The following is a 17976-nucleotide window of genomic DNA, read 5'->3' as shown; positions in this document are numbered from 1 at the left end:
AGTCAAATATAATAGGAAAATAACAGAGTGACAATGTCCCATTAAGCCATTTTTTCTTTTACCTTTCAGAGTAGAATGTACTTTATGTAATTTAGAGAAAAAGATCCTGTTACTCCTTTGTTATTCACATGATTAAAATAGATGCCAAAGACATATGAAAAGGCAAAGTATCTGTTAAAATAAAAAAGTATAACTGTGAATGTTTACCATTAAAATGCTAATTTTTAAGAGAACAAAACCAATGGAAAGCCTTTTTTAACAATGAAATTAATTTTGAGCACTGAAGCGACATTCCTACTGGCTAAATTACTCAGTTTTTCTGTTCCATACAAGCAGAGGTGTCACTATTCATCCATGCTGTTATAGATACAGACTGGAGAGAACACAATACGTGATGAACAGACAGTACGATTTCAATTTTCCTTCTCTTCATGGGATCTTCAGTGAGCTTAGCGTAGGTGTGAATAAAAGAGCAAATAAGGTATTTTTCAGTATCTTGGGACCGCCTTTAATTTTTGTTGTACCAGGTAATTAACCTTTTAAAGTATTTTGATTCCTGAAATCCACTTTCTTTGATAGCTCAGACTTGTTATATGTAGGGATTCTAGTAATTTGACCAAAACCGTAACTTTTATTTTTTTGCTCTTTTTAAATAGGAACAAAACTTTGTGTGGATACTCTCATTTTGATTTACAGGCTGCCATTGTCTATAAATCAGTTAAAATTAGTAAAATGACAGGTTCAAGCTAAACCACAGTAAGCTGCTCTTCAACCAAGACGAGCAAAGTGTTCGGTCCGGCTCTTATTAAACTCTTCCCAAGCAGATACATAGACTGAAGCTTCAAACCACTGAAAAGCTCTAGAAAGCTACATTTCTATTTCAAGTCAAAGCTTCCACATCAATGTTTCTTCAGGTTGCTGTAGAATTTTCTCCTACTTTCTGTCCCATAAAAGCTTCCTCTTTCATCCCATTTCCCCCCAAATTATTTAAGCCTGTGTTCCCACAGATTCATAGAGATCCAGCAACAGATTTTAAGCCTGCTATCTTAGCAGTTACAGTGCATTAGAAACAGAAGCAAAGCACTTAAAACATGATTAGGATAAGAAATGTTGGAGGGGACTGTTTTTTACAAAGCACAGTATCAATGGTTTGAAAATCAAGATTTTGAGGAATCTTGCTTTGGGTGTTAAATAGAAGAACTTACAAAAGCTCTGATTCCTTGTGGAAGAGAAGGTCAACAAGTTTCTAGTCAGTAGAGAGGGACCTTTACAGTTCTCCAGGAAAACAGAAAGCAGCATTATTGAGAGACCTGCAATGACATCAGATAGTTTAGGCATTATTATACGTACTAATATATTTTAAAATGTCAAGGGTCTGCAGGCATTTCTTTTATTTTGGTCTGAGCTACACCCAAAGCTTTAGAGACTGTAAGAGATCAACAACAGTATTAACAAGATGCTTAACCTTTCAAAAAGCTGTATACTTCAGTTTTATCTCAGAAAAGATAGAACACATAGTGGTATGGATAAAAATTCAGCAGCAGTTTTCCATGTAACCAGTGCAATCCATTAATAACTTTGCCACTTAAACTGATCTGATCCAATCATGTTGATAAAAACATTTATTACACCTTACTTGAATGCTCTTAATAAATCTTAATTTTTTTTTTACTATAATTTCTGCCTTTTGAAGAGGATGTAAAGTAACATCTATCTTTAGGTCATTAGTGGGTTTTATGTCTTTGTATTGCAAATGTGGATATTCTGCTCCCATTCCCCACCCCCCACCCCCATGTTTACTAATACCAGTGATTTTGGAAAGCGCAGATTAGCATCCTGATAGGCAGGAAGCAATATGGCAAAAATTAAACCTGTCTCAGTCCTGCTTAGTCCTCCCCCTTTTTCATGTTCTGCTTCATTCAGATTCAACATCTTCCCCGAGGTCGACCATCTGCTCACACTACCCCTGTCAAATCCCACCTGAAGAGCTACTTCTGTTACAAAAAGTGAGTGACCAAAACTTCCTTTATTTAAATACCTTGGAAATATTCACTTATTTCCCAAGAAATTGTTCCATTATTTTGTTGCTGAACGAAAAGCTTTTCTTTGTACTTGCTCTGGAAACTTGGACAGAATGAGAAAAGACAGTTATTATTAGTGGCTCCCTGCCTTTTCACTTCCAAAGCCAGCTGTCATAAAAGATGTTGAGCAAGTACAGAAGTTACAGGACCACAGCTGATCCCTCCTAGGAATGCAAGGTGATCACTGATCCCGGCTTCAGGCATGGCTCTCTCCAGGCACTATTTTTGACAGATTTACTAGGTGAACTTCCACGCCTGTGTCAACAACTTTGATTAAAAACAGAAGTCAAAAGACCAGGCTGGTTGTAACAGTTCAAGATGGCTCACAGAGCTTTATCAGGTTCATTGATTCGTTGGTCTGGAGGCAGGAATGTAAATGCTTTGTTAATGCCAACAGTCAAGACGCTTCCCCGAAGGCAGTTAGGTTGGAAATGAGAACGGAATGTATTACTTCGGATCATCCTCAAAGGACAACAAAAAATCATTGCCCCAAAAATTACAGCTCTCCAAGGAGCGTTCAAGTAAGGAGCAATGTTTTGTGGTTATCCTGAGTAAGCCACCGGCCAGGACGCGTGTACCAGTCACCGGGCACGCCGCAGGAACCGGCGGCGAGCCGTGCCCCGGCGGGGCGTTCGCCCGGCCACTCGCCAAGGCCAGGCAGGCTGTGGCCAGCGTGAGGGCTGCGCCGGGCAGCAGCCGCCACCCCGGCTGTGAGCGCCACCCCGGCCGCGGGTGCCCCGTCGGCTGCAGCCCTGCGGCCGAGCCGTTGGGCGGGCTCTGCTGCCTCCCGCCGACGGGGCCGCCGGCCGGCTGCGGGGTGTTGGTGTTGGCGCTGGCGGGGGGGTGCCGGCGCGGCTCCCGCCCAGGCCCGGGCCGTGACCCCGCTCCCTCCCCCAGCCCCCTGCCGTATTTAAGGCGGGCCCGCCCAGCGCTCCGGGCCGCGCCGCCGGTGCTGCCGCCCGGTACGCGCCGCTGAGAGTGGCCAGGCGGGCAGCCCGGCGGTGGCAGCGGCAGGCCCGAGGGCTCTGGCAGGACCCGGCGCCGCGCCGCACGGAGGCGGCGGGAGCAGCGGCCGGGCTCGGCGGGGGGAGGCGGGGCCGGGCGGGCGCTAGCGAGCGGCGGCGGCAGAGCGGCAGGGGCGCGGCGGCGGCATGGCTTCGTCGCAGGGCAAGAACGAGCTGCGGTTCGCCGACTGGATGGCAGCGCTGCCCAGCAGCATCCACCGCACCCCACTCACCAACCTGGCCATCCCAGGTAGGGGCTCCCGTCTCCCCGCCCCGCGGGCTGCGGCGCGCTGGGCAGAGCAGAGCGGGGCGTTCAGCGCGCACCAGTGCTCCGCGCCGCCGGGGAGGCAGCGAGCCCGGGGCAGAGCCGCGGTGGTTCCGCTCCTGCGGTGCCTCACCGTGCTCCTCTGCGCCGCCCCGGCGGTGAGCAGCGGGGCAGGCGCGGAGCGGGGTGCTGGCCGGCCGCAGTTCCTGCGCCTCGAGGTGCAGTGAACTTGGAGGCGGCGGCTGGCGGAGTGACCGGGGCCGCTGCCCGGTGGTGCGGGCGAGCCCGGTGGTGCGGCGAGCAGCGTGCCCCGCAGCCGCTGTGCAGACCTGGCGGCCCCTTCGCCGGTCCTCGCATGCGAGCGAACGCCGCGCGCTGCCGGTTCCCTGCTGAAGCTGCGGCGTCTGAGCACGGGGGAGCCGGGGAGGGGAGCGGGCTGCCGCGGGGGCAAACGCGTGGCACCGCTGCGTGACTTCTTTTCTTGTCGCCTTCAGAAAACACTCAATCTCAACACTACTTTAAGTAAGACGAAAAATGGCAGGTCATGGTGCTCTGTGTGTGAACGCGTTCTTGGCTGTGCTCTCTGCCTTTCCTTTTGGTAAGGTATTAACTACAGACTCGTGCAAAATACATGGCAGAACCCAAAGCAGTGTGGCTGATTCAGATGATCCCTGGTTTGAGGGAGCACCCCATTTTGCAAGACTTCTGTACCAGCATCTCGCCCCTTCCGAGATGTCTGACAGACATGAGGTTTCGGAGATGCTGAAGCCCTAACATCTCTTCAGTTCCTTATGAGAAAGAAACGTTTACTTCTTACAAGTTTTGCGTAGCAGCTGCTTGTGTTAGAGCAATTTTTATGACACTAGTCAAAGATCCTTTTTTTAAGACAATGTAATTGCAGCAGCTGTTTGCTAGAACGCAGTTTTTGTAGTTCCATTCAAACGCAAGTCTGCCCTTTTAAAAATCACGTGCCTCTTTGTTTCTACAGTTTACACAAGCTATGTTTAGTATTTTACTTGCTGCGCTGGTTTTTGCCATTGGTTGAATATATCCTGTGTCCCTGTGAGGCATAGGAATCCAACATAATTTGATACAACAGTTAGAGATGTTGGAGTTGTAAAAGCTTTTGCTGTTAATAACTTGTCAATAATCCACAGGCTGTGGAATTTTATTATGGAATATTGGCTATGATGAAAAATGAATCTCTGATTAATTGGGCCTTTGCAAGTTAAATGTATTATTTTAGAGACTTTTTTTTTTTGGTTTTCAGGAGATCATGATCAAACTTACTTGCTTCCAGAAGCAAGAAATTGCCTTTGATGTGCATGACCTGTAACTGGCTTCCTTGACTGAAGCATCATGAGGCTGTTGTTATTGGTGCACCCATCTCATCTAGACCTCGGTTACTTTCTCGTAGCCTCTTTGTAAAATATAGAACAGTTTTTCACAGTGGATGTTTTTCAGAGCTTTGGCAGTAATAATAGGAGCTTTCATACCTTAACATGTTTAAATTAAAAAAACCCAAACAAAATAGCCTACTGTGATCTGTAAGTGCCAGTTAATCCCAGCACAGCAATAAGCGGTAGGCAAGTTCGGCAGCCTGTAAATGCAGAGGCTGACCCCTTACACTGGCAGAAGGGTTTTGTTAATGTAACAGCCACGCACACAGTCTCAATTCTTGTGAAACAAGCAGCAAACTTATATGACTTGAATGGCATAGTGTTAAGACCTTTGAAATTTGCTGTTGTTAGTTTAAGTTGGCGCAAACCTCTTACCTGCCCATCTCACACTTAAAACAACAGCTTTGGCAATAGAGCCTTATGGCAATATATTTCATATTAATTTATCAGTTAGGGATCCTGGCACACAGGCTGTAGATATTGGTGCAGTTTAAATACTATCTTCTAACAGTATATTTACTATTATATTCAATGGAGTGTAAAAATATACAGGATTAGTGCAAAGGCAAACATGGAATTGGTTTTGACCTTTAGGAAGAAGTAGCTTGATAATGTTTATTTATATATTCATAATGTTTATTTAGAATTTTCCTCCCAAATGACCACAGCTGAACATTAATGCTATGTGTGCATAATAGCTACTAACATATAACTGCTGTTCAAATAGTTAATGCAATGAATGTGTAGAAGTGAAAACCTTGTATGAAAAATCTTCTTAGTTTTAACTTGCAAATTTTTAACTGTTTTGGAAACTAATGTTTACTTAGAATGTGTTAGTAGAATTACTGCTGTATTTTGTAAATAGCATTTTTTTTACATTGTTGATTCTTTTTTTTCTTACCAAAAGAAGTTAATAGTACATTTTTATTTTCCCAGCAGGATGTAAACTTCCCTCGTGCAGTAGGAATACTGATTTTGACCTTAATTCAGCAGGATAGAATTCAGTTCTGGAGCCAGAGTAACAGTCCAGTACTAATGTAGAAGAAAAACCATTAACCTGAAAATGTTAGAATGAATTTTCCAAATTAATGTATCACCACTTATCCAATACAGAGAATCTTCCACTATATTAAGGGGAAAATGTTGTTGTTTTATTAGAAATCGTCAGTACGTTTCTCCTTGTTTAGACAGAGTGGTTGGAACTGAGATGATACACTGTTTTGTTTTTGCAAAGACATGCATGTAACATTTTAACTGTTGCAAAAAGAAGCAGAAACGTCTTGGTATTTTGTCATGATCTTATTTAAACAATACTGTTGAAAGTATGTTACGTTCATATTATGTTTAAAAACATGATTGAGCACACGTTTTTATTTTATTTTAAATGGTCAGTTTTTAAGCGTATGCAGGCACAAATTTGTCACCACTCACACTTGCATAGTCAGTGCTGTATTTTGTTACTATTTAAGTAAATTCATTTACTTGTTTCATTCTGTGCAGTCCAAGCCAGGTAGTTTTGTTTTCCTACGACCAGGAATCCAGTGGATGATGCAGAGATCTCTAATGTAACTTGTGCTGGCTTTGTCCATCAGAAACTTTTCCATTTGGATTTCTTCCAAATACGAGCAGGATGCGTTATGCCACAGTGTGTTCTTCTTTCATTGTGCTGTCTATGTTTTCTTGCACTGCAAATGATGGATTTTCAAGTGAAGGATGCCAGTAACAAATAATAATATACATTGTTTGGAAATAAAGTAATCTTTTAGATTCCAGAAATACCATGTATATTTAATCTATTGCTGTGACAATTAGAACAATGAAATATTATATTCTTAGGATTTCAGCCCAAGGCGTGTGACTCCTAGCATTTGTAAACTACCTCTTATGTTTAAAGATCTGTCCGGCTAAACTCACAACAGCCTGGCTAAGAAAAAGGTGGAGGATTGTGGATTATTTTCTTTGTTGTTGTTTGCAGGGAGTGTCCTTCAGTAGTTGGTAAAGTGTAGTTTTGTTCAATGCCTGTGCCTCTTTGACCAGGATAAGGAATAGTTTTCTGTAAACAATGTATGTTTATGGGACTGAAATCTTTGTGCCCCCAAGTTGAGGCTAGATGGCGAGGTATAGAAAGCCTATGTATTCTGCTGCGTTGGTGCCCTCTTTCTTAATCTGCGTGGAGGGTATGAGCTGTGTGCAATGCAGTAAAATAAACGTCAGTAGGCAGCATTTCCTTATGAATTGACCCACTTACTGATGAATTAACTTTCTCACTGGCACTCTGTAAATATGTATCTAGTTTTGTATCGGTGTTTTTTTATACAAATAATGTGTCATACATGTTGCCTTTTCCCCTGGACCTAATATTGCAAGCCTCTGAGCACATCTGTAAAAATAAGCTATGATGGAAAAAAGTATTTTCTTCCCCAAGTAACTAATCCTGCCACCAAAATTAGTGCTAGCCTAAGATTATGGTTATCTTCATGATAATCAGGATATGATTAATCCTGACGTGTGCTAGGAACAAGTCTGTCCTTCACATAGTATAGATAAAACCTTCTGAATTAGAGACCCACAATATCCCTCGAGTGCGTGATTTTGAGAGTTGGGACTCTTCAGGCTTTTGTTTCACAGGAGAGTTTTCTGGTTTCTTTGAGCAGATGAAACCTTTGGCTTCTGTGGCTGGAGGACTCGCTGTGAGCAATTTAATTCTCAGTGAAAATAATTTTCACAGTGATACCAGCTTGGCAGCTATGTTTGCTTAAGGTAGTTCCTTAAGAGGAGTGCACAGACCTGACTGGCTTCTTTTTGTTTCTCAGATGATTTAATTTGCTCTACAAAGTTCTTTGTCCATCAGCCAGAAAGCAATTACTACATGTGGCAGAGCTAAAGTTGGCTTGTGATAAGCATGAAGCTGTTGGCAAGTGGAGTATTTTTCACACTATCCATCTTTAGAAAGGGTATCTAAGACTTGAAATTTATATTTCCCACTGTCCCACCATAACCGTGCTTTGAAAAGAAAGAGCAAGACTTCACAGAGAGTTAGTTCACAAAAAGAGAGGGTGTGTGTTAGCGTCACAGATATGTTAAGAGCTGAGAGATGGTACAGATAGGCTTGGGAGCAGTATGCATATGTTACTGGAATATTTTAGCCATTTTGTGAATGACAGCACTGCTGAGGCAACATAACAGATCTGTTTCAAAAACCTTGAATTCCTCTCTTCCATTGTAATTCTTTGCAAATGTTCAAGTAATTACTTCTTAGGTGGACATTTCTCATCCTGAGCCCCACAAAGAAATTCTTTTGTCTTAAAAATAGCTGGAAATACTTTCTTGTTGGTTACATAGATAAACATAATTTTTGCTGTTTAAATGTAATTAGGGAGCTCTTGAGTTTTCAGCTTGGATAGCTGATAAATTGGATGCTTTTAGAGTGAAGAGTGATTGTCTTTGGTAAGCACTTGGGACCTGTTTCATCCTTGTCTGTCCAGTGGTGGTCAAGAGGACCTCTTGCCAGGGTCCGATTCTGTACAAAAGTAGCTCCACCTAGAACTGTAAACTAATGATGCAGGTAAAATTATGAACATATCATGCAGGTTGCCCATTAGCTGTTGACATGTATGTAAGTATCTGGAAGAACTGTTCCTTTTATCAGTGCACCCTGTACTCTATTTCAGCACTCTTCTACCTGAAATAAGTACTCTGTGCTTTATTTTCCACTAGGAAAGGGAGCGAAGATCTTCATAATTGACCTCCTTAACTTTCTTAGAATAGCTCTTCTTTCTTGATGGTCTTTTCACATCATGTTTATCCACAAAAGTGAATAAAGTCTCTCGCTGACACTGCACGTGCTAGTGTTTGCTTTCCAACCCTCCCAGAAATATCTCTGTGATAGTTTCCTGTGGCATTCACCATTAATTTCCCCTGCTGTGACATGTTTCTAGTATGCACAAAATGAAGCTCTTTCATCCTTCACGCTGCTATAAAAATCAAACAGTTCAAGCCCTTCAGTTTCTTGCCCATCTGCTACAGGAAGTAATTTGAAACTGCTTTTGCTTGTTTCCCAACAGGAGCTATTTATTTAATCCAGCAATCTCTGTCCACTCCGTCTCCTGCAGCTTAGTTCCAGCAGAGCTGGCTTCTTCTCTGACCTGCCTTGCATTCTGCCACAATGGCAGGTATGGCAGAGGGATCGGCTTTATTGCCATCTGGAATTATTCCTCTCTTTCCACCTCACTGAATTCCTGTTTCATTTCCTCTCTTGGCCAAAAATTTAACTGTTCTGTGTATCCAGACTGCCCTTTTGACAATTTTTAACTTTGTGTTAATTATGCGTTTTGTGTTTAGTAACTTTCTACACAGTTCTTACTATAGTGCAGCTTGTACTGTCTTTCACACAAGATGATACTTGCTTTGAAAATGCTCAGTCAACTACGCAAGAAATTAAGAATGCAGGTGCAAAGTGGACAAAGTTAGGGAGACTATGACATTAAGTCCCATAAGAGAGCTCTGCAGTCTCTTCTACTGCTCCCCATAGGGGTATTAATTAAAATTTTAGCTAAGTAATTATAAATTGTTTACTACATCTGAAAAGTATTTGTGTTGAGGAATACAGTCAGATTTGTGTTTAACAGTTCTGCTCTCCAGAGAGCAGCCAGTTCCAGGGAGAAGAATCTCCACACCCATCTTTTCCTTTCTTCGAAGGGTGTACAAATTAATAACAGGTGATTTGTGAACATATTTGCTTGTGCGGTCCGTATAGTAAAGCCCATGGGACACTGCAAAGAATAGAATTTGGAATAAAGACTGTTCAGAATCTGAAAGTTTGGATTTTAATGTAAACTTCTGTGATCTTCAGTGTTTTTTTTGATGGACCTACTGCAGCATACCGTGGTTTAATCTTATTTCCATTGTTTTGAACAGCTGTATGGTATCAGTTAAGAACTGTACAGAAATACTGAAATACTCGGGCAAATCAGTGTAAACAAATGCAGTGAAACACTTCTTTTTCCCTTCAAGTAGCTTGCCAGAAATGGGAATCACTAGTGATTTCCTCTGGGGGACACCCACCTACAAGAAGGGCAGGAAGGAGGATCCAGGCAGCTACAGGCCTGCCAGCCTGACCTCGGTGCCAGGGATGGTTATGGAGCAGATCATCCTGGGTGCCATCACACAGCACATGCAGGACAGCCAGGGGATCAGGCCCAGAGCACGGGTTTGTGAAAGGCAGGTCCTGCTTGATGAACCTGATCTCCTTCTACGACAAGATGACCCGCCTAGTGGATGAGGGAAAGGCTGTGGGTGTTGCCTACCTGGGCCTTAGCAGAGCCTCTGACGCCATCTCCCACAGCATTCTCCTGGAGACACTGGCTGCTCGTGGCCTGGACAGGTGCACTCTGTGCCGGGTATAAAGCTGGCTGGCTGGCCGAGCCCCGAGCGTGGTGGGGGATGGAGTTACATCCAGCTGGCGAGGGGTCACCAGTGGTGTTCCGCAGGGCTCCGTGCTGGGGCCGGTTCTGTTTAATAGCTTTATCGACAGCCTGTACGAGGGGATGGAGTGCCCCCTCAGTGAGTTCAGAGGTGACCCCCAGCTGGGGGGAGCGTTGATCTGCGAGAGGGCAGGAGGCTCTGCAGGGGGTCTGGGCAGGCTGGAGCGATGGGCCCAGGCCAGTTGTGTGAGGTTCAACCAGGCTGAGTGCCGGGTCCTGCCCGTGGGTCACACCAGCCCCCGCAGCGCTGCGGGCTGGGGGCAGGGGGCTGGGAACTGCCTGGGGGGAAAGGGCCTGGGGGGGCTGGTCGGCAGCCGGCTGGGCATGAGCCCCCCGTGTGCCCAGGTGGCCAAGGAGGCCAGCAGCACCCTGGCTGGTGCCGGGAACAGTGTGGCCAGCAGGGCCAGGGCAGTGCTGTCCCCCTGCACTGGGCACTGGCGAGGCCGCCCCTCGACTCCTGTGTTCAGGTTGGGCCCCTCACTGCCAGGGGGACGCAGAGGGGCTGCAGCGTGTCCAGAGACGGGCAGGGGGCTGGTGCCGGGGCTGGGGCACAAGGCTGGTGGGGAGCGGCTGGGGGAACTGGGGGGGGTCAGCCTGGAGAGGAGGTGGCTCGGGGGGACCTTGTCGCTCTCTACAGCTCCCTGACAGGGGCTGTAGCAGGGTGGGTGTCAGTCTCTTCTCCCAGGCAGCCAGCAAATAGAACAAGCAGAAATGGCACCAGGGAAGGTTTAGATTGGGTAATAGGAAAAATTTATTCATGGAAAGGGGTTATCAAGCATTGGAACAGGTTGCGTAGGGAAGTGGTTGCATCACTTTCCCTGAGGGCATTTAAGACAGGCACTGTTAGGTTAAAGGTTGGACTCAATGATCTTAACAGTTTGTGCACCTGCCTTCATGTATTCATGCTTCTGGTGGAAAACTGTACTGTTATATTTGCACAGCTTGAGGACATATTTCTCATTTTTATAGTAAGGGATCAATTTATTTACTGTATATCATAGGGAGCAAAGAAATAATTTGTGCTAAGAAGTGGTTGGTTAATCTAGAGTTCTGAAATAATTTTTTTTCTACCATTGGCTACATGGAAGAACAACTAAACAACAAAATTATAAATTGCAATTTTAAGTACCAATGGTAACCCTCCTTAAATTGTCATCTGTCCAAAATGCTTGAGGGAGAGCTGAAGGTCTTTCTTCCCTCATAGGTTAGTGCCTGTTAGATGGGGACTAAATGCTGAGAAGTGCTGAATGCTGATAGGTCTCTTGGAAGCTGAGGACCCTCAGCTTCCATCAGCTCAGGTCCAAGTATCCAAAGAGAAGCTTCCCTGTGTGGTGTTCCTACTGTAGCAAAATGCCATAGGCACTTAGTTGTTTTTCTTGCAATGTAATGGAATATACGGTTTCCTCTGATTGCAAGTACAGATTTGTCTTTTTCTATTTTAAAACCATACCATAGTCTTCACCATGATCTAATTTCAAATGAATCACTAGAACAGTGTTCAGATGCTCTCCCACCTTTTAAAATGTATCTGTTCATATTAAATAAAGTTTATCTTAATCTAATGTCTTATCTGGTTAGCTCTCATACCTCAGGCTTAAATACTTAATCTTAGAGTTTCAAGTATGAAATAAAATATTGCAGAATAGATAAAAAAGGAGAAAGGGAAGGAAGAAAAAAATGGAACTACAAGTACAAGAGGCTTCACTCCCTTCTGTGTGTGATGCTTAGGGTGTTTCAGATGGTTGGAGATGTATGACGTGTTGCTGCTATGAAGGTGAAAACCTATCCATGAAGTTTATTGGACTATAAATTTTGCTTGAAATTTAGAAAGGCCAGGATAAAGGGCACTGAACTAATAAATTCTGTAGCTTTTAAAAAAAAACCAACAAAAACAATGAGAAGAATAGTGTACTTTGTGTTTTACTTTGTTGTTGTGCTATTGTCCACAACATACTTGTATTTTGATATTTTTTAAAAAATCTTATTAAACATTTGGAATGTATTTATACTTTGGCAGCCATGCAACTTGGTTTTATAACTGCAATAGGCTACTAAACTGGGAAATAAGTGAGAGCGGGAAATGAGTACAATATATGAGTTACGTGTAGTGCTATGTAATCAAACTGTTGGCATAGGGCCTCAGAGTTTGTTTTTGCTAAATCCTTTTGTTAAAACTTTGCATTCTTCAAAAATAGGTGCTTCAAACTAATCTGAATGTTCACACCAAAGACAAATGACACCCTCTGAACTAGCACGTGACTGGAACTTCTGATGTTTCATTTAGTTGCCTACCATTAAATGCTAGAAGAGAAATGGAGATTTTCTAGTCATTTTTATTGTCTGTGAAGTTGCTGTATGAGCTTAGGAAAACTGTTAAAAGTCTCTACTGTGTTTTCTTCTTTGTAGACCCTGGTAATCTCAAGACAACCACTGGTACTGAGGCCTGGGTTAGGAAGTGTGCTTCACAGGTTGTGAAGCACTGACCCCTAAGCAGTGCTTTGGGAGGAAGGCTGGCTGTTGGTTTTACACTGCAAAGCTCACGCAGGCTTTTAGTGGAGTGCTACTTTCCAGTCATGTGAACGCCACACAGAAGCTGCTTTGTCAGCAGAGAAGTTTGAGTAGGTACTGATTCTAGTTGCTGGCACAGGAATGCCAACATGTTCGCTAATTTAGGATCAGTCTTGTTTCTTTCTGTTGAAGCCCTTGGATTTTGCAAGACTGCTTGTTTTAATCATGTAGGTAATGTTCACAAATGCTGTCTCAGAAGCCATGCAGGCTGGGAAGGTGGTATTTCTTCTATATCGTATAGGCAGATACATTTTCTGTCATGAGATCCAAAAATGTGTCTTTTGCACTGGGTCCCTCTTCTGCTTTGACATTTCAAAAGTGGCTCATCTGTGTATGATGGACAGATCAGGAGATCACTTTGAATCTACTGCAGAAGACATCTGGCAGTCGCTTTTTCTGTGGCTGGAAAGGAAGGAGGACTACATTGGTGCTCTGTATTGCACTGCAGGAGGAGTGAATCATTAGTCAGTGCACTGGCGTGAGCTGGGGCTCGTGAGTCTGGTTTTGAACAGAAATTCCCCAGTTATTCTCAATGACAGAAAAGGAGAGAAGGGTGTTGACTGGAAGTTCTCCTGGAGGCAAAAATCTAACTTGGACATTGAATAGCACATGCTGTGGGTTTGGCTGCATTGATGTCTGTATCCTCACTGTACTAAAAAAAAGTGCTTTTATGGGGTTGCATCATTGAATCCCCAGAACATCTTCTCAGCAGGTGCATGCTGGAATTAGCTGCGCTCACTGCCTGTGTGTAATGGGCTTCTGAGTGCACTACTGGAGTCAGCAGCATTTTTGGGTTTTTTTTGGTCAACAAACTGCGTGTTTAAATTAATGTAAGTATGAGAATCCAAGTCTGGAATTTTCTGTTTCGGGCAGTGTTTGTGGGTAGTTTGGTGGGTTTTTTTGAAGCTCCCCCCCGCCCCTTCCATGTTGGTATAATTCTCTCACCACCCCCAGCTGAAGTGCAGGCTTTTCCAATGGCATGGAGATGCTCAGGTTTGATGAACTTTAATCTTCAAAGGATTGCTCGGTTAGAATTTTGGCTTACCCTGCTTCTGATGCGAAATTGACAGCCTTTATGCTTGCCGATAGGAGAGGTTGCCTCAAAAGAGTACTGTCTGGGATGGGAACAGGGAGCACATATATTTTGACCTTTAAATCAGTATTCAAGGCTTATCTAATAGTGCAGGCTTTTGCTGCAAAAGGGAAAAGAACTTGTACCGTTAGCCAAGCGTTTCGTGCATGTGCTTAGTGAGTGTTTTGAGAAACATTTTATAAGTTGACAATAAATAAGGAGAAATCAAACCAGCTTCAGTAATTTTTGGATGTAGTGGTCTTAGGGGAAACAAGCCAAGGGACACTGTGAAGGACACAAACAGTACACGTACATGTGAATGCTGCTGCTTTTAGTGTGCAAGAGGCAGGAATCCTTTTAGAAATAGGTGTGGAATATGAAGAAAACTGTTTTTTTTAAGATCAGCTTTAATGATCTGGCTTTTAGTGATCCAGGCCATTCTAGCTGGGAATGATGTGAGTATGAACCAGTAAAATCTGATGTGAACATGTTTGAGAGCTTGGGATGATGTGGTGGAGGTACTGCGGAGAAATGGTTTGCTTTTGCACCATTATGTATTTGGCCGTATCACTTCTGCTCTGCAGGAGTCAGAGCGAGTCGCTGAAAGGTTGGCTGGTTACATGGTGTGGGAGATGCAAGGGATCTAAGGCCGTGGTGGGAAGCGCAGTGCTGAAGGAGATCAAAGGTGCAGTTAGTTCAGTGCCCTGGCTATGGCATCTTTTCTGGCCTGTGTCAGGGAAACTGCTTAAGGACAAGGTAAGGCTCAAGGGATATTTCCCCTGATGTGTACCTTCTTACTCTTCTGGGCTGTGGATTTCTTGAACAAAAAATTTGCATCCAAATTATCATGTTGCATAACCCCTGATAGACTGCATTTCTAGCGTCTTTAGGGGAGCTGTCCCCTTAGTCTGCAAATGGGGCTGGAGTAGAGAGTTCCCCTATTGCCTTTGGCTGCTGGAGAGTGCAAGTTTTGTACAGCCACGGGGAGAGGGCGCCAGAGGGTTTGTGACATTGGGTCAGTGATGGGACAATGTGACAGGGACAAGAGAGGACTGAGACAATTTTGAGTCCCTGCTTGTGGGACTGCTTCATTTCTGTCACTGAATAGATACTGGATAGAGCAACAACACCTGCGCTGGGGGCAGTGGATGCAGCCTGAACACCTCCTTCCCAACTGAGCATGGATGTTAGTCTTGTTTGTGGTCTCCTGGAGCCTGTCCATCTCACCAGTGTCCATCTCTGCAGTGATGGAGGGGTATGGCTGGAGGACATCCTTTTCATTCACCCAGTGCACAGTGGTTTCTGGCTATTTACAGTCCATATAAATCAACATTCCTCTGGAGGAAACATGTATCTTTCTGAATTGCATGTATTGTGATACGTACTCTAGAGGAATTAACATTTGTGTGGCCTCTTTAAAGCCCAGCCTGCTTCTCGGCTAAGTCTTCAGGCAACAATAAGCCACCAGTGTAATTTTCAGAACCAGATTTTATCTTTCTTTGGCATTGCTTTTCCCAAATGTGCCAAGAGAGATAAGGTTTCTTAATCTTTAAGGCACCTTTCTAGACTTCGAATTGGCTTGAATTTTATCAGAGAGGGGAGGTGATGGTGTTTTGTTGTCACTTTCTTTTTAATAATAGGTGTTTTCATGTTTCAAATGTTATTCAGAAGCGCTGATAAACTTAATACATTGAAAGCAACTTCTCCCAAGTCAAGTGATAGATAATGCCCTTTCCTTTTGAAATTGCTGCTGTCTACAGGATCGTGCTGTGCCTGGAACACTGATGCCAAGAAACTAAACACAATCCCTTTTATGTCGCACTTCCAGTCAGGTGTCATTTCAACTCTGCCTTAAGTGTGGGATACAGGCCAAAACCACTTTGTTAGTAGATATATAAAACCAGTAGAAATATGGGTAAGTGTTCTTCTAACATAGAAATTGCATTTAGAAGTAAGTGGGAATAGGCTAGCAATTGTGTCTCTGTCTCAGATAATAATTTGTGAGCACCGTTTTAGGAGTCAAAACTCCCACCAATTTATGGACAAACCAGGAAAGATCCAGGTGGGAGGAAAGGAAACATGCTTGAAACAAGCTTTTTGCATGAGTTCAACCCAGTTCACAGTTAAGCTTGCGCATTTTGTTTTGTGGGTTTTTTTTATTTCTTTATTTTGGACAGTTTATTTGTTAGTAGAATTCACAGACTGCCAGGAGAAATTCTGACATTAGTCTGACTGGGACTGGTTTTCTACTGCTTTGTACCATGTGTAAATGCAGATCTGTATCAAGTGTCACTAAATCAGAGCAGTAACTCTGTATTTTTACTTTGTAAGCTATGCGGCGGTGTGGAACGAAGTCTGTCTTTGTTAGTTCCTAATGAATAAATTGCTCTGAGCAGCTGAAGAAAGCAGTGCTGATTAGATGATGGGCTTAAATATGGCCCTCTAAAATACCCAATGCAACTCATTTGTCAGAAAAGTAAGTACCAGCTTATGTTACTTCCAGTCTTTAAGTTAACCATTAATGCATAGCTACATGAAAGAAAAGATAAATTGTCTTCAAAGTGAAAAAATCACAAACCTTACAATTCAGCCTTATCTAAAAATTCCATTGTCTTTGATTATGACCTAAATATGAATTGGGGAACAACATTAGAGAAAAGCGGGATTTGGGATTTTACCTATTGCATTTTCAAGTCAACTGTCAGGCACACTGTGATGACTAATAGTGCTAGATCAGGCCCTTAGTTTGTTGTAGTGAGTTAAGCAACATGCAGAAGAGGAGGAAATAGCATACAATCTAATTTTTTTGAGACAGTATGCTACTGAAATACCACTTAGTAATATTTTGGATTTGGTCTGCATTGTAATAATACTGGAGCCAGCTGGCCTTTCACAGTCTGGCTCTTTTTTTACTATAAAATTAAGAAAATACAGGCTTTCAAATGTATTAACATTCATATTAATGCATTTTAATATTTAGGCAGCAGTATTTCAAAACCAAGCTAGCTTATTTTCAGTCTTAACATACCTTTTAAGTTGTTCATATAATTGAGGTCTGGAGAACTCATGGGACAACTGAAGGTTGCAATTTCTGCACTTTTTTGTCTCCTGGTTCAAATGTAACATTTTGTTCCTGGAATTACTATGGAATTGAGGTACACATAAAATGTTCTCGAAGAAAGCACTTTAGCATGACTGGTGTACTTGAGGCCATGTATGATTGTTTTATGACAGCAGTATGAGTCTGTTTTCTGAAGCCCTGAAACCCCAAGGGTCTTTGTATCTCAGATTTTCATGTCATATGACTGTGGGCTAGTTTGCAAACAAGTAGCTTAAATAATACTGAGAAGCAAGGGGAGAACAGAAGAGCAGCTGTCAGAAACTGCATGGATTTGTGTATTGCATCGAAGGTAAGGATTTAGGGAGTTCTTGATGCCTGTACTGGGTGCTGAGAAGAGCAGCAGCGCTGAAGATCCTTGAGACTTGACAACGCAAGTGGCCAAACAGGCTGACTTTGCTATTAACCCAGCTGAAGTATGCAGCAGACACCTCTCTGTATCAGTGTGTGAAAGCACTGAGGATTGGTGGTATGACTGATTTAGGACAGGGCTTCTGACTTCTGGCTTTTGCTGATGCTTCTAGAGGGAGGTGTGAGATCAGATTCACTAAAGTAGACTTAAAGATGTACCTTAGAGCTTGTCTAAAAGAAACAGAGCATGGAAAATGCGCACATCATTTAACCATCTCCATAGCCTGTGTACTAAACACAAATTGTAAAGGATTCATATTCTGTATTACAACACGACGTTTTCCATGTTTCATGAACCAGAAAACTAAATGGCGTGCTTAAAATGAGAGAGGATGAGGCAGGAGTAGGAAATTAACATGAGTTTTACAGATTTTAATTTTAGTGACTTAGCCTTTGAACCACGCTTTTTCTAAACGGTAGAGTAATTTAGAATGGATGTATTCTGCTCTGACAGTGCATTACAGTGCTGTTTAATAGAGGGTATCCAAAGATTCTTATGACAGCTGACACATTGGGTTTTGATGTCTTGTATGTGAGACTTGTGTGGTTTGTGCGTAGTCTTACCAACAAGTAA

The 17976-nt window shown here is 43.2% G+C and overlaps 1 protein-coding gene across 2 annotated transcripts in view; it reads left to right on the top strand.

The window, feature by feature from the left end:
• Window positions 1-3028: 3028 nt before the first annotated feature.
• PLCXD3 (phosphatidylinositol specific phospholipase C X domain containing 3) overlaps window positions 3029-17976 on the top strand; it is an 85066-nt gene continuing 70118 nt past the window's right edge. For both annotated transcript variants that reach the window (XM_055699752.1, XM_055699753.1), the window contains exon 1: window positions 3029-3335. In XM_055699752.1, the coding sequence (XP_055555727.1) occupies window positions 3233-3335 (103 nt within the window). In that variant the 5' untranslated portion in view covers window positions 3029-3232. The remainder of the gene's footprint in view (window positions 3336-17976) is intronic.

Source organism: Falco cherrug, chromosome Z, assembly GCF_023634085.1.
Source record: "Falco cherrug isolate bFalChe1 chromosome Z, bFalChe1.pri, whole genome shotgun sequence".
Classification (NCBI taxonomy): Eukaryota; Metazoa; Chordata; class Aves; order Falconiformes; family Falconidae; genus Falco; species Falco cherrug.
The sequence above is the reverse complement of the archived record's forward strand: the minus strand, read 5'-3'. Positions and strand labels throughout refer to the sequence as shown.